Source organism: Pristiophorus japonicus, chromosome 5 (assembly GCF_044704955.1).
Source record: "Pristiophorus japonicus isolate sPriJap1 chromosome 5, sPriJap1.hap1, whole genome shotgun sequence".
Lineage (NCBI taxonomy): Eukaryota > Metazoa > Chordata > Chondrichthyes > Pristiophoridae > Pristiophorus > Pristiophorus japonicus.
In genome coordinates this window covers 204,051,914-204,069,079 of record NC_091981.1, presented here as the reverse complement: position 1 = coordinate 204,069,079, position 17,166 = coordinate 204,051,914, and the positions used below count along the sequence as shown (strand labels likewise).

The following is a 17,166-nucleotide window of genomic DNA, read 5'->3' as shown; positions in this document are numbered from 1 at the left end:
AACATTATCTGCACAATTGCTGCATCAGTTTCAATACAGTAAAATGTGCCTGTCCAGGTTTAATCTGCTTTCTCAATGCAAATTTGTAATTTTTTAAAGAAATTATGAACAGACCAAACATTTGCATCTTAATGAGGTTTGGTAGTTGAGGATAATACACTGGATAGGCTGTGTGTGTTTACATTTCTAATTAATTGTGTACCAACAGTTTCCAAGGATCTGGGCCCATACTTTGGAGAAAATTCACACTGCATATTAAATTTCCCATTGACATGTGGGTATTTAGCAACCCTGCATACAGTTACTGTGATACATGTAGTCCATATTTTCAATTAGTGATGTCATAACCATGTGGAGAGTTATTTTTATTTGTGTAATCTTGACTTAAGTTTCTTTCTATATTGCAGCCACCACTGGTTCAAGCTATTTTTAATGGAGACCCAGATGAAGTCCGCAGTCTAATTTTTAAAAAAGAGGATGTCAATGTACAGGTAAGAGGTGCAATTTGATCTCCCTTCACTCCACACAAAAAAAAACAACCCACACTCAAAGTGTTCATGGTCTGGTGACTTTAAAGCTTAAAGGGACTTTCAGTACCTGGGTCTTAATTCTATCCAGCACTTCTTTGTTCATCCATCAGCAAAAACCAGTGACATTTTTAGGGTGAATAACTTGTTGCGGTACTTCAGAGATTCTGATGCAGATTATAATATCTCTCTCCATATTTTGCATCTAAATTTGAATTCTCCACTTTTTTCCCTTTCGTTTACTTTCAGTATCTTTCAGTATCTTGGGCTAGCCTGGTGATGTGTTAATGATTGTTGTTGATATTGTTGTCAACTTGTGATCTTGATCAAACCATGTAGCGAGGCACCAAACAAAAGCTGTCTTTCTCCTTCAATTCCCTCCTCTCCATCTCCAGGAGGCAAGGAAACTTGGATTCTGAGTCTCAATAGATAGCTCTCAAGGACCTCTCTGGCTTGGGAAACAATTGCCTGTGCCTTCTGTTGAAATGTGCCAAATAATTTAAAACTTGGAAGAAAATAACATTTTGAAGTGTTCAAGTTGTATTTGTTTAAACAGTGCTTGCAGAAGTTCCAAACAAGTCGACTAAAGACCTTTTTTTAAAAGCAAGAATCATTGCTGAATTTTGTGTAAATTGAGTGTAGTTTAATTATCCATTCTTTTGTTCCCTTTATTTACATAGAAATGGGTGGGAAGGAGTTTTTAAAAAAAAGATTTCTGGAAATATCTCTACCAGCACTGATTCTGCAGCTAATGTGCGTACCATGTCCAGCTGTGAACAAAATTATGATGTATGGGAATGTTCTGCTTGCTTGTCTTTAAATTGTTTATGAAGACCAATGTACATATAGGCCAAAAAATGTTTCTTCTGATGCACCAGTTTGCTGGTATCATTTACTACATTTAATAATTTCTGTTTAAAATCTTTGCTTTATGCTGATGAAGTTGCCGTTTTATGGTGTTTAATGCTCTGAACTTGAGTCTTTTTGGTTCTGGAATATTCTTGTTAAATTTAGATCCAAATTCCCTACAGTGAGCATTTAGTTAACCTTGATGAGGAAGAAAATCGGTCACACCTGAGAGTTTTGACCCCTTATTGATAAATCATTTTTTTTTACACCATGAAAAAGCCAACCTGCACAGAAACACTAGATTCCTGAGGATTCCATCTGAACTTACCATTACAAGGTATTAACTTATTAAATGGTTACCATGAAAAAATCTTTCATGAGGAAGCAAATATGCCATTTATTTCAACAATTCTTTTTAACTGCTGATTGAAGTAAAATATCCCAGCACAGACACGATGGGCCAAATGGCCTCCTTCTGTGCAGTAATATGATTCTCTCAAGAAATAGTTTAGACATTTAGACATCTCATTAAGCAATTTCCTCATGAACAACATGTACTTTTCTGAATCAAGATCGGATTCCTTTTTATTTATTTTTGGAAGAGGCTTTCTAACTAGTGTTTTTAAAAAAAAATTATTTTGCTCACACATTCCCCCTCAAATTTCAGAGACTATCCTGAGTGCTTTGTGCTGTGTTTGTAGGCAGGTGGAAAAAGTCATAATAAGTTGATGTTAGACTGAGATAACCAGACATTGTAACAGTCGAGACAAATTTGAGACTGTCCCTAATAAACAAGCATCCTAACTAGTTATTTCAGGATCATTCACTGAGTTAACAGTTTTCTCTTTTGTAATGTTGTGGGTTGTGCATTTTAAAGTTTAATCTCGGCAGCAACAACTTGTATTTATATAGCGCCTTTAACTGGGCAAAATGTCCCTGGGCACTTCATAGGAGTATTATGCGACAAAACATTTAACGCCAAACCACATAAGGAGAAATTAGGGAGAATAAGGAGGCTTGGTCAAAGAGGTAGGTTTTAAGGAGCCTCTTAAAGGAGGAACGAGGTAGTGAGGCAACGAGGTATAGGCAGTGAATTCCAGAACTTAGGGCCTAGGCAACAGAAGGCATGGCTACCAATGGTTGAACGATTATAATCAGGGATATTCGAGGGCAGAATTAGAGGAGCGCAGATGTCTCTGGGTAGAGGGTTGCAGAGCTGAAGGAGATTAGAGATAAGGAGGGGCGAGGCCATGGAGTGATTTGAAAACAAGAATGAGAATTTTGAAATAGAGGCGTTGCCTCAGCACATGTGCTGAAACCCTCATTTGTTACCTCTAGACTTGACTCTTCCAACATTTTCCAGGCCAGCCTCCCATCTTCCACCATCCATAAACTTGAGCTCAAACCAAAGCTCTTGTGTCCTGACTCGTACCAAGTCTCGTTCACCCATCACCCCTGTCCTCTCTTGTTAAAGGCGCTATATAAATGCAAGTTGTTGTACATAAATGCAAACTTGTTGTTGATAACCAGATATAATGAATTGCAGATTTGTTCTGTTTTTGCTTATTGCAGTCTGACCAAGCTGGTTTAGCTGTTATATTTCTAAAACAGTATGCCTGAGGATTGGCTAACTAACAGAAAACAGAGAGTCGGGTTGGCAAACAGCAACTCGTGGGGTGGCGTAGGGATCGATGCTGGGACCATAACTATTTACAATCTATATTAATGACTTGGATGAAGGGATCGAGTGTAATGTAGCCAAATTTGCTGATAAGATCGGTGGGAAAGCAAATTGTGAGGAGGACACACACAATCTGCAAAGGAATATAGACAAGCTAAGTGAGTGGGCAAAAATTTGGCAGATGGAGTATAATGTGGGAAAATGTGAGGTTATCCACTTTGGCAGAAAAAAATAAAAAAGCAAATTATAATTTAAATGGAGAAAAATTGCAAAGTGCTGCAGTACAGAGGGGTCCTTGTGCATAAACGCAAAAAGTTAGTATGCAGGTACAGCAAGTAATCAGGAAGACAAATGGAATGTTGGTCTTTATTGCAAGGGGGATAGAGTATAAAAGCAGAGAAGTCTGGACAGGGTATTGGTGAGGCCACACCTAGAAAAGGTTCACTAGGTTGATTCCGGAGATGAGGGGGTTGACTTATGAAGGTAGGTTGGACGTATACACATTGAAGTTCAGAAGAATGAGAGGTGATCTTATTGAAACATTTAAGATAATGAGGGGGCTCGACAAGGCGGATGCAGAGAGGATATTTCCATTCATAGGGAAACTAAAACTCGGGGGTATAATCTCACAATAAGGGGAGAAACTGAGATGAGGAGGAATTTCTTTGAGGGTTGTAAATCTATGGAATTCTCTGTCCTAGAGAGCTGTGGAGGCTGGGTCATTGAATATATTTAAGGCGGATATAGACAGATGTTTGAGTGATAAAGGAATATAGGGTTATTGGGAGCGAGCAGGGAAGTGGAGCTGAGTATATGATATTAAATGGCGGAGCAGGCTCAAGGGGCCAAATGGCCTACTGCTCCTGATAATGTTCTTGTGTAGGAGGTAAACACATTTACACCTGTGACCAGCGGATTTGCTCCAGGCCATTACCAGTGTCTAATGCATGCTATAAAACTCATAGTTCAATTCATTTGTCTCCACATGGGATTGATTACCCACTTGTTACTGTATCGCTGTATCAAATCGCTGGAGAAATATCACCAACGATGTCTCCGCAAGATCCTGTAAATCCCCTGGGAGGACAGACGCATCAATGTTAGTGTCCTTGATCAGGCCAACATCCCCAGCATCGAAGTACTGACCACGCTCGACCAGCTCGGCTGGGCGAGCCACATTGTTCGCATGCCTGATACAAGACTCACACAGCGATATGTGTGCGCGCTAGGTCCGTGCAGCAGAGCAGCTCTCCAGTCGTCCTGGTTAACCTTGCCACTGGATAAAGGCCCAGCTCTGTCAAGCCCGTGTGGTGGCTGGTGTGCAACGGCCACCACACATTAAAAAAATTACGCACAGGCATCTTCCATACCATCAATTGGAACATCGGGTCCTTCATTGAAACACCTGTGAACTCGTGGAAGCAAGTCATCCTCGTTCGACGGACCGCCTATGACGAGACTCCCAAAGCAAGCCCTCTACTTGGGCTCGCTTGCCGTGTAGGAGCTCCAAGGTGGGCAGAGGAAACATTTCAAGGACACCCTCAAAGCCTCCTTGATAAAATGCAACATCCCCAATGACACCTGGGAGTCCCTGGCCAAAGACCGCCCTAAGTGGAGGAAGTGCATCCAGGAGGGCACTGAGCACCTAGCATCTCATCGCTGAGAGCAAGAAACCAAGCGCAGACAGTGGAAGGAGCGTGCGGCAAACCAGTCCCACCCACTCTTTCCTTCAACGACTGTCTGTCCCATCTGTGACAGAGACTTTAATTCCCGTATTGGCCTGTTCAGTCACCTAAGAACTCACTGAGTGGAAGCAAGTCTTCCTCGATTTTGAGGGACTACCTATAATGATACTGTACATCTTTGTACATATTGAAGAACAGTTTTCTGTTGTAGTGTAGATATTGGAGAACTGTCATGGCAGCTGAATGTCGGGAAAGTTATTTTTGGCGTAATATCACTGGGCAGAATTGTTTTTTTTTTTGGAACAACATGATTGGGGAAAAATTTTGTGCAATATGATTGGTGAATAACAAAAATAGACAACCAATTTGAAAGGGAAAAAATAGGTCAACCAATATGAAAGATAGGACATTTAACCAACGCAGAATAAAATCGCTGACATTCACAACTGACCCTGCAATTCAGTATTCACTGCAAACATAACTAAATATGTTAAAATTAAAATAATACATGCTATAAACATGTGCACACGATTTATATGTAGGCATAAACATTTGGAGCAAGAATGCAGGGTTTATCTATGCACGAGTAATCCTGATTCTTGCACAAACCCAAGGGGGAAAGGCAAGAGGTCACATGTACAACTATACAGTCGTGCTTTCTTGATTCAGTTTCTACATCAGAAACTTCAAATATATATAATGATATATATATTTTGTAAAATAAAGTTTTTCTGTGGATGGCGGCAGCTCTTAAAATCGTCCTTCTTGAATGTGCACAGTGGCATTCAACACATGATGATAGTCTTCCTTTTGAATAGTAATATGCTTTTCAGCTTATTTTGATTTTTATCTCCAATTTTATTATATGTTTGTGTTTGAAATGGCTCACTATGGACTGCTAAATTCAGCTATTGAGTGTGCTTGCAATCGTTCATGGATATATTAACACGGAACCCTTTGTCACCCCTGTTAATCTCCTATACAGTACTGCAATTTTAATCTTTTGCTGGATGATTTTAACCCTGCCTGCCAGGCAGAAATCGGTCAGGCAGTTAAAATTGGGCAAAGGTCTGACCTGCTGGCATTTCACGTTCTTCCCGCAATCTTCAATTTTAACCTGTTCTTCTGAGCAGATGGGAAAGAAATCTGACGGAAACCTTTATTAAATGTACAGATAGGGCTCCGCTGACATCATCGGAACCTGACTGTTAGCTTAATGATGGGCTTGAGTGGGGAATCCATTGTGGCTTTCCTACCAGGTGGCAACCTAGCGAGAAGACAATTTGGGGCTAAAAAAGACCCAAATAACTATATATTTTTTTTAAATTTTAAACTTTAAAACTTACTTTGTAAGCAGGACTGTTCTTCTGGCCCCCACAGGGAAAGTTTAAGTCTTCTCTGCACTCCTAAAACCACTTCCTGCTGCTGTGTCGAGGACCGTTCCTTTGGTCCCCAGTGACAGACAGCCCCCTAGCTGCCTGATGTTGCGTACTCATCCACCAATTTCCCCCACTCCCCGCAACCACTCCCTGTCCCATCCCATTCCCATTTTAGGTGACAAACTGTCAGGGCATATTAAAATCGCTGTCTACCGCGAGACAGTTTCCACTCGATTTCCTGAGTTAAAGTCAGGGCTGTAGTTTTATAAACATTTTTTTTTCCTTTTCTTAAATTATTTAAATTACTTGAAATATTTCACAAAGCTTAATAATGCTGCAATATAAATATTTTAAACAGTTTCTATCAACCATCAAGTGATCTGCAAGTACCAATGATGATGAGAAGCAGAACTATTTAAAACGGTAGAATTTCACATTGAGTTTGAGAGTGACGTACTTAAATCCGAAACTAGAGTGTTAAACTTAAAGCCAATTACTAAGGTACAATGGTAGATGAGCAATGGCGAATATTTAAAGAAATATTTCATAATTCTCAATGAATATATATACCATTGAGAAATAAAGACTCCAGAGGAAAAGTGATCCATCGATAGCTAACTAAGAGGTTTTGGATAATAGATTAAAAGAAGAGGCTTATAATGTTGCCAAGAACAGTAGTAAGCCTGAGGATTGTGAAAGTTTTCAGAAACCTACAAAGGATAACCACAAAATTGACAAACCGGGACAAAATAGAATGAGAGTAAACTAGCAAGAAATATAACTCAGATTGCAAGAGCTTCTACATTGTATGTAAAAAGGATGAGAATAGCGAAAGTAAACGTTGGTCCCTTAGAGGCTGAGAAAGAAGAAATTATAATGGGGAATAAGGAAATGGTAGAGACTTTAAACAAGTATTTTGTATCGATCTTCACAGTAGAACACGCAAAAAACATACCAGAAATAGTACGGCACTAAAAATCAATGAGAGTGAGGAGCTTAACCCAATTAATATTTAGTAAAGAAAAAGTACTGGAGAAACTAATGAGAATAAAAGCTGACAAATCTACTGAACCTGGTGGCCTTCATCCTAGCTTTCTAAAAGAGGTAGCTGCAGCGAAAGTGGATGCATTGGTTGTGAAATTCCAAAATTCCCTAGATTCTGGAACGGTCCAAGTTGATTGGAAGGTAGTACATGTAACACCACTATGCATGAAAGAAGGGAGAAAGAAAACCAGGAACTACAGGTCAGTTTACCTGGCATCAGTTCTCGGGGGAAATGTTGGAATCCATTGTTGAGGAAGTGGTAACAGGACACTTAGAAAATCATATTAGGGAGAGTCAACATGGCTTTATAAAATGGAAATAGTATTTGACAGATCTTGTGAGTTTTTTGAGGGGAGCAAGTAATATAATATATTTGGATTTTCAAAAGGCATTTGATAAAGTGCTACACGAAAGGTTGTTGCACAAGATAAGGGCTCATTGGGTTGATGGGTAATATATTAGCATGTATATCATCATAGGCAGCCCCTTGATATCGAGGAAGACTTGCTTCCACTCTTAATAAAAAATGAGTTCTCAGGTGGTTGTACAGCCCAATGCAAAAATTGCAGTCTCTAACAGGTGGGGCAGACAGTGATTGAAGGAAAGGGTGGGTGGGGAGCCTGGTTTGCCGCTGTCTGCACTTGGTTTCTACATGCTCTTGGCGACGAGAATCAAGGTGTTCAGTGCCCTCCTGGATGTTCTTTCTCTACTTTGAGCGATCTTGGGCCAGGGATTCCGAGGTGCCAGTAGGGATGTTCACTTTATTAGGGAGGCTTTGAGGATGTCCTTGAAGCATTTCCTCTGCCCACCTGGGGCTCCCTTGCCCTGCGGGAGTTCAGAGTAGAGCGCTTGCTTAGGGAGTCTTGTGTCGGTCATGCGGACGATGTGGCCCGCCCAACGGAGCTGGTTGAGTGTGGCCACTGCTTCGATGGTGGGGATGTTGGCCTGAGCGAGAACACTGACGTTGGTGCATCTATCCTTCCAGCGGATTTGCAGGATCTTGCAGAGACAGCATTGGTGGTACTTCTCCAGCGCTTTGAGGTATCTGCTATATATAGTCCACGTCTCTGAGCTGTATAGGAGGACAGGTATCACTACTGTCCTGTGGACCATAAGTTTGTTGCAAGATTTGAGGTCCTGGTCTTCAAACACTCTCTTCCTCAGGCAACTGAACGCTGCGCTGGCACACTGGAGGCGGTGTTGGACCTAGTCATCAATGTCTGCTGACGGTAGACTCCTGAGGTATGAAAAGTGGTCCACGTTGTCCTAGGACGATATACAGCATGTATAAAGGATTGGTTAAAGGGCACACAACAGAGTAGGAATAAACCAATCATTTTAAAATTGGCAGGTTATTACTCGAGGGGTGCTGCTAGGATCAGTGCTGGGGCCACAGTCATTTAGAGTCTACATTAATGACTTGGATGAAAGGACCGAGTGTAATAGAAACGCTTAATGTGTATACCCTTTCCTTATTAGCCCTCCCAAAGTGCATCACCTCACACTTTTCTCCGAATTAAATTCCATTTGCCACTGCTCTGCCCACCTGATCAGTAGATTGATCTCCTGCAGCCCATGACGTTCTTCTTCATTATCAACCACACAGCCAATTTTAGTGTTGCCTGCAAACTTCTTAATCATACTCCCTATATTCAAATCGAAACCGTTGATGATATATACCACAAAAAGCAAGGGACCTCACTGGAAACATCCTTCCAGTCACACAAACATCCATCAATCATTACCTTTTGCTTCCTACCTCCAAGCCAATTTTGGATCCAAATTGCCACTTTGCCTTGTATCCCATGGGCTTTAACCTTCATGACCAGTCTACCATGTGGGACATAGAAACATAGAAAATAGGTGCAGAAGTAGGCCATTTGCCCCTTCGAGCCTGCACCACCATTCAATAAGATCATGGCTGATCATTCCCTCAGTACCCTTTTCCTGCTTTCTCTCCATACCCCTTGATCCATTTAGCCGTAAGGGCCATATCCAATTCCCTCTTGAATATATCTAATGAACTGGCATCAACAACTCTCTGCGGTAGGGAATTCCACAGGTTAACAACTATCAGTGAAGAAGTTTCTCCTCATCAGTCCTAAATGGCCGACCCCTTATCCTAAGACTATGTCCCCTGGTTCTGGATTTCCCCATTATCGGGAACATTCTCCCCACATCTAATCTGTCCAGTCCCATCAGAATCTTGTAAGTTTCTATGCGATCCTCTCTCATCCTTTAAACTCCACTGTATAAAGGCCCAGTCTCTCCTCGTATGTAAGTCCTGCCATCCCAGGAATCAGTATGGTAAACCTTCGCTGCACTCCCTCAATAGCAAGAACGTCTTTCCTCAGATTAAGAGACCAGAACTGAACACAATATTCCAAGTGAGGCTTCACCAAGGCCCTGTACAACAGCAGTAAGACCTCCCTGCTCCTATACTCAAATCCCCTAGCTATGAAGACTAACATTCCATTTGCCTTCTTCACTGCCAACTTTCAATGACTGATGAACCATGAAACCCAGGTCTCGTTGCACCTCCCCCTTTCCTAATCTGCCGCCATTCAGATAATATTCTGCCTTTGTGTTTTTGCCCCCAAAATGGATAACCTCACATTTATCCACATTGTACTGCATCTGCCATGCATTTGCCCATTCATCTAACCTGTCCAAGTCACCCTGCAGCCTTGTAGCGTCCTCCTCACAGCTCACACAGCCACCTAGTTTAGTGTCATCTGCAAACTTGGAGATATTACATTCAATTCCTTCATCTAAATCATTAATGTATATTGTAAATAGCTCGGGTCCCAGCACTGAGCCCTGTGGCACTCCACTAGTCACTGCCTGCCATTCTGAAAAGGACCCGTTTATCCAGACTCTCTGCTTCCTGTCTGCCAACCAGTTCTCTATCCATGTCAGTACATTACCCCCCATACCATGCGCTTTAATTTTGCACACCAATCTCTTGTGTGGGACCTTGTCAAAAGCCTTGTCAAATACACCACATCTACTGGTTCTCCCTTGTCCACTCTACTAGTTACATCCTCAAAAAATTCCAGAAGATTTGTCAAACATGATTTCCCTTTCATAAATCCATGCTGACTTGGACCGATCCTGTCACTGCTTTCCAAATGCGCTGCTATTTCATCTTTAATAATTGATTCCACATTTTCCCCACTACTGATGTCAGACTAACCGGTCTATAATTACCCGTTTTCTCTCTCCCTCCTTCAGTTCCTCCTTCTCACTAGACCCTCGGTCCCCTCGTATTTCCGGAAGGTTATTTGTGTCTTCCTTCGAGAAAACGGAACCAAATTATTTATTTAACTGGTCCACCATTTCTTTGTTCCTCATTATAAATTCACCTGAATCTGACTGCAAGAGACCTACGTTTGTTTTCACTAATCTATTTCTCTTTACATATCTATAGAAGCTTTTGCAGTCAGTTTTTATGTTCCCAGCAAGCTTCCTCTCATATTCTATTTTCCCCCTCCTAATTAAACCCTTTTCCCTCCTCTGCTGTATTACAAATTTCTCCCAGTCCTCAGGTTTGCTGCTTTTTCTGACCAATTTATATACCTCTTGGATTTAACACTATCCTTAATTTCCCTTGTTAGCCACGGTTGAGCTACCTTCCCTTCCCCGTTTTATTTTTACTCCAGACAGGAATGTACAATTGTTGAAGTTCATCCATGTGATCTTTAAATGTTTGCCAATGCCTATCCACCGTCAACCATTTAATTATCACTCGCCAGTCTATTCTAGCCAATTCACATCTCATACCATCGAAGTTACCTTTCCCCAAGTTCAGGACTCGAGTCTCTGAATTAACTGTGTCACTCTCCATCTTAATAAAGAATTCTACCATATTATGGTGACTCTTCCCCAAGGGGGCCTCGCACAACAAGATTGTTAATATGTCCTTTCTCATTACACATCACCCAGTCTAGGATGGCCAGCCCTCTAGTTGGTTCCTCGACATATTGGTCTAGAAAACCATCCCTAATACACTCCAGGAAATCCTCCTCCACCGCATTGCTACCAGTTTGGTTAGCCCAGTCGATATGTAGATTAAAGTCGCCCATGATAACTGTTGAACCTTTATTGCACGCATCCCTAATTTCTTGTTTGATGCTTCCCCTTCCTCATTACTACTGTTTGGTGGTCTGTACACAAATCCCACTAGCGTTTTCTGCCCTTTGGTATTCCGTAGCTCCACCCATACAGATTCCACATCATCCAAGCTAATGTTCTTCCTTACTAGTGCATTAATTTCCTCTTTAACCAGCAACGCCACCTCACCTCCTTTTCCTCTCTGTCTATCCTTCCTAAATGTTGAATGCCCCTGGATGTTGAGTTCCCAGCCTTGGTCACCCTGGAGCCATGTCTCTGTGATGCAAATTATATCTGTTAACTGCTATCTGTGCAGTTAATTCATCCACCTTATTCCGAATACTCCTCGCATTGAGGCACAGAGCCTTCAGGGTGGTCTTTTTAACATTGTTTGCCCCTTTAGGATTTTGCTGTAATGTGGCCCTTTTTGCTTTTTGCCTTAGGTTTCCCTGCCCTCCACTTTTATTTTTCTTCTTTCTATCTTTTGCTTCTGTCCCCATTCTACTTCCCTCTGTCTCCCTGCATAAGTTTCCATCCCACTGCCATATTAGTTTAACCCCCCCCCGGCCCCCCAACAGCACTAGCAAACACTACCCCTAGCCCAGGTGCAGACCATCTAGTTTGTACTGGTCCCACCTCCCCCAGAACCGGTTCCAATGTGCCAGTAATTTGTATCCCTCCCTTCTGCACCACCTCTCAAGCCACGTATTCATCTGATCTATTCTGCGATTCCAACTCTGACTAGCACGTGGCACTGGTAGCATTCCTGAGATTACTACTTTTGAGGTCCTACTTTTTAATTTAGCTCCTAGCTCCCTAAATTCGTCTTGTTGGACCTCATCCCGTTTTTTTACCTATATCGTTGGTAACTATATGCACCACGACAACGGGCTGTTTACCCTCCCCCTTCAAAATGTCCTGCACCTGCTCCGAGACATCCTTAACCCTTGCACCAGGGAGGCAACATACCACCTGGAGTCTCGGTTACGGCCGCAGAAACGTCTATCTATTCCCCTTACAATAGAATCCCCTATCGCTATAGCTCTCCACTCTTTTTCCTGCTCTCCTGTGCAGCAGAGCCACCCACGGTGCCATGGACTTGGCTGCTGCTGCTCTCCACTGGTGAGTTATCCCCTCAACAGTACCCAAAGCGGCGTATCTGCTTTGCAGGGGGATGACCGCAGGGGACCCCTGCGCTACCTTCATTCCACTGCTTTTCCTGTTGGTCACCCATCCCCTATTTGGCTGTGTATCCTTTACCTGCGGTAAGACCAACTCACTAAACGTGTTATTCACGTCATTCTCAGCATCGTGGATGCTCCAGAGTGAATCCACCCTCGGCTCCAGTGCCGCAATGCAGTCTGTCAGGAGCTGCAGCCGGACACTGAAAGTGTCCCTGACTTCCCACAAAGTACAGGAGGAGCATATCACGTATCCGAGCTCTCCTGCCATGACTTAACCCCTAGATTAACTTAATTTGGCAACAATAATGCTAAAGGTTACTTACTGATAAAGAAAAGAAAAAGAAAAAACTGCTCACCAATCACTTACCACCTTGGCTGTGATGTCACCATTCGATTTCTTTCTACTTCTCTTTTGCCTTCTCTCCCTGCTGCAGCTGCACCAGCTGGCCTTTTATAGGCTGCTCCGGTGTCCCTGAACTCCCGCCTCTCCAACTGCCGCTGGGCCTTTATAGGCCGCTCCGATGTCCCCGAACCTCTTGCTGTGACGTCACACTTCGTTTTCTTTTCCTCCCAGGTCGGGGAGTCAGCACTGGTGGGGAAAACAAGACAAAGCAACACCTCCCACTCCCACTTACCAAACTCTTACCTTTGCACTCTGACCTGCCATTGCACTCCGACCATATCAAAAGCCTTGCTAAAGTCCATTTATACTACATCGTACGCACTAACATCGACCCTCTTGATTACCTCCTCAAAAAATTCAATCGGGTTAGTCAAACACGATCTTCCCTTAACACATCCGTGCTGACTGTCCCTAATTAATCCTTGCCTTTCCAAATGTAGATTTATCTTGTCTTTCAGGATTTTTTCCAGCAATTTTCCCACCACTGAGGTTAGGCTGACAGGCCTGTAATTACTCGGCCTATCCCTTTCTCCCTTCTTAAACAAGGGTACTATATTAGCAGTCCTCCAATCCTCCGGCACCATGCCCAGATCCAAAGAGGACTGGAAAATGATGGTCAAGGCCTCTGCTATTCTTTTACTTCGCTCAACAGCCTGGGATGCATTTCATCCGGGCCTAGGGACTTACCTACTTTCAAAGCTGCTAAACCCCTTAATACTTCCTCTCTCACTGTATTTATTTCATCCAGTATATCACACTCCTCCTCGATAACAGTATCTGCGTTAACCCTTTCCTTTGTGAATGTATCCAAGTTAGGTGGGAAAATAATCTATGAGGAGGACACCGAGTCTGCAAAGATTAAGTGAGTGACAGTAAGGTGGCAGATTGCCCCACATTATATTCAATTTGAGGTTATTCACTTTGGTCGGAAGAATAGAAAAACAGCATATTTTTTAAATGGTGAGAAACTATTAAATGTTGGTATTCAGAGGGATTTGGGCGTCCTTGTACACAAAACACAGCATGCAAATATAGCAAGCAATTAGGAAGGCAAATGGTATGTTAACCTTTATTGCAAGGGCATTGGAGTACTTGAGTAAGGAAGTTTTGTTGCAATTGTACAGGGCTTTGGTGAGACCACACCTTGCGTACTTTATGCCGTTTTGGTCTACTTACCCGACAACAGATATACTTGCCTTGGAGGGAGTGCAACAAAGGTTCACTGGATTGATTCCTGGAATAAGAGGGCTGTCCTATGAGGAGAGATTGAGTAGAATGCGTCTATTCTCAAGTTTAGAAGAATGAAAGGTGATTTCATCGAAACATGTAAGATTCTAAGAGGGGTTGACCCCTCTTTCCCCCTCTCCCCCGCCCCCGTCGCTCTCTTCCCCCCCCCTCGCTCTTCCCCCCCCTCGCTCTTCCCCCCCCCCTCGCTCTTCCCCCCCCCTCGCTCTTCCCCCCCCCCTCGCTCTTCCCCCCCCCTCGCTCTTCCCCCCCCCTCGCTCTTCCCCCCCCCTCGCTCTTCCCCCCCCCTCGCTCTTCCCCCCCCCTCGCTCTTCCCCCCCCCCTCGCTCTTCCCCCCCCCCTCGCTCTTCCCCCCCCCTCGCTCTTCCCCCCCCCTCGCTCTTCCCCCCCCCCTCGCTCTTCCCCCCCCCCTCGCTCTTCCCCCCCCCCTCGCTCTTCCCCCCCCCCTCGCTCTTCCCCCCCCCCTCGCTCTTCCCCCCCCCTCGCTCTTCCCCCCCCACTCGCTCTTCCCCCCCCACTCGCTCTTCCCCCCCACTCGCTCTTCCCCCCCACTCGCTCTTCCCCCCCACTCGCTCTTCCCCCCCACTCGCTCTTCCCCCCCACTCGCTCTTCCCCCCCACTCGCTCTTCCCCCCCACTCGCTCTTCCCCCCCACTCGCTCTTCCCCCCCACTCGCTCTTCCCCCCCACTCGCTCTTCCCCCCCCACTCGCTCTTCCCCCCCCCACTCGCTCTTCCCCCCCCCCCCTCGCTCTTCCCCCCCCCCCCTCGCTCTTCCCCCCCCCCCTCGCTCTTCCCCCCCCCCCTCGCTCTTCCCCCCCCCCCTCGCTCTTCCCCCCCCCCCCTCGCTCTTCCCCCCCCCCCTCGCTCTCCCCCCCCCCCCTCGCTCTCCCCCCCCCTCGCTCTTCCCCCCCCCCCCTCGCTCTTCCCCCCCCCCCTCGCTCTGCCCCCCCCCTCTCATATAATGTCAATACACATTTCAAAAGGGAAGGTCATGCTTAACCAACCTTATTGAATTCTTTGTAGTAACAGAATAAGCAAAGGTAATGTAGTGGATGTTATATATTTGGATTTTCAGAAAGCCTTTTACAAGGTACCGCATAGTAGACTCATGACTAAGGTCAGAGCATGTGGAGTCATGAACAGATAGCAAGCTGGCTACAAAATAGAAAACAAAGTACGGGTTAAGGGTAGCTACGCAGACTGACAAAGGGTGGAAAGTGGCGTTCCACCGGGATCGATGCTGGAACCACTGTTATTCACAATTTACCTTAATGATTTGGACTCTGGAATCGGAAGTTCAATTTCAAAGTTTACAGATGACACCAAATTGGAGGGTGTAGTTAATACAAAGGAAGAATGTGACAATGCAGAAAGGCATTAATAAACTTTCAGAATGGATGTGTAATTTGCAAATTAATTGTCGATATCGCTAAGTGTGAGGTGGTATATTTTAGTCAGAAGAATAAGGAGGCCACATACTGCTTGGATCATCATCAGATCATAGACAGTCCCTTGGTATCGAGGAAGACTTGCTTCCACGAAGAGTCTGAATAGGGTAGAGGAGCAAAAGGGATCAAGGGGTACAGATACTCAAATCACAAAGTAGCGACACAGGTTAATGAGGCCATTTTAAAAAAGGAATGGGGTTCATTTCTAAAGGGATAGAATTGAAAAGCAGAGAAGTTCTATTAAACCTAAATCGGACCTTGGTTCGACTTCACTTGGAGTACTGTGCATAGTTCTGGTGTACATATTATCAAAAGGATATAGAAGCATTGGTGAAAGTACAAAAATGATTCAGAAGGATGATACCAGAACTGATGGGATATACTTACCATGGTAGGCTGAACAGATTGGGGCTCTTTTCTCCAGAAAAGAGAATGCTGAGGGGTGATCTGATAGAGATCTTTAAGATAATGAAAGGGTTTGATAGAGTAGATGTAGAGAAAATGTTCCCAATTATGGGAGACCAAAGCTACAGGCCGTAAGCATAAGATGGTTATTAATAAATCCAGTAGTCAATTCAGGAGGAACTACTTTACCCAAAGAGTGGTAAAAATGTGGAACGCTACCACAAGGAGTAGTTGAGACAAGAAGCATAGATGCAGTTAAGGGTTTCTAGGAAATTGGAAAGGAATACAAGGATATGCTGATCGGATTAAATGAAAAGGGGCAGGAGGAAGTGCATTATTAATTCGAGGGTTAAGTCATGGCAGGAGAGCCCAGACCCGTGTCATGCTCCTCCTCTGCAATGTGGGAAGTCAGAGATGCACGCTGCCAGTGTCCCTGACTACTATGTATACAGGAAGTGTATCCAGCTGTAGCTGCTGACAGGCCGCATTGCGGCACTGGAGCTGCGCATGGATTCACTCTGGAGCATCCGCGATGCTGAGGATGTCGTGATTAGCACGTTGGTGAGTTGGTCACACCGCAGGTAAAGGTTAGTCAGGCAGATAGGGAATGGGTGACCATCAGGCAGAGCAGTGAAAGGAAGGTCGTGCAGGGGTCCCCTGCAGTCATCTCCCTCCAAAACAGATACACCGTTTTGGGTACTATTGGGGGAGATGTCTCATCAGGAGAAGGCAGCAGCAGCCAAGTTCATGGCATCATGGGTGGCTCTGCTGCACAGGAGGGCAGGTAAAAGAGTGGGAGAGCTATAGTGGTAGGGGATTCTATTGTAAGGGGAATAGATGGGCGTTTCTGCGGCCGCAATCGAGACTCCAGGATGGTATACTGCCTCCCTGGTGCAAGGGTCAAGGATGTCTCGGAGTGGCTGCAGAGCATTCTGGAGGGGGAGGGTGAACAGCCAGTTGTCGTGGTGCATTTCGGTACCAACGATATCGGTAAAAAACGGGATGAGGTCCTACAAGCTGAATTTAGGGAGCTTGGAATTAAATGAAAAAGTAGGACCTCAAAGGTAGTAATCTCAGGATTGCTACCAGTGCCACGTGCTTGTCAAAGTAGAAATAGCAGGATAGTTAAGATGAATACGTGGCTTGAGGAATGGTGCAAGGGGGGGGATTCAAATTCCTGGGACATTGGAACCAGTTCTGGAG

General features: G+C 44.3%; 1 protein-coding gene across 3 annotated transcripts in view; it reads left to right on the top strand.

Annotated features, from left to right (window-relative positions):
- LOC139264567 (serine/threonine-protein phosphatase 6 regulatory ankyrin repeat subunit A) overlaps window positions 1–17,166 on the top strand; it is a 235,379-nt gene that overhangs the window by 52,507 nt on the left and 165,706 nt on the right. For all 3 annotated transcript variants that reach the window (XM_070881239.1, XM_070881238.1, XM_070881240.1), the window contains exon 2: window positions 408–491. In XM_070881239.1, coding sequence (XP_070737340.1) covers window positions 408–491 — 84 coding nt within the window. The remainder of the gene's footprint in view (window positions 1–407; window positions 492–17,166) is intronic.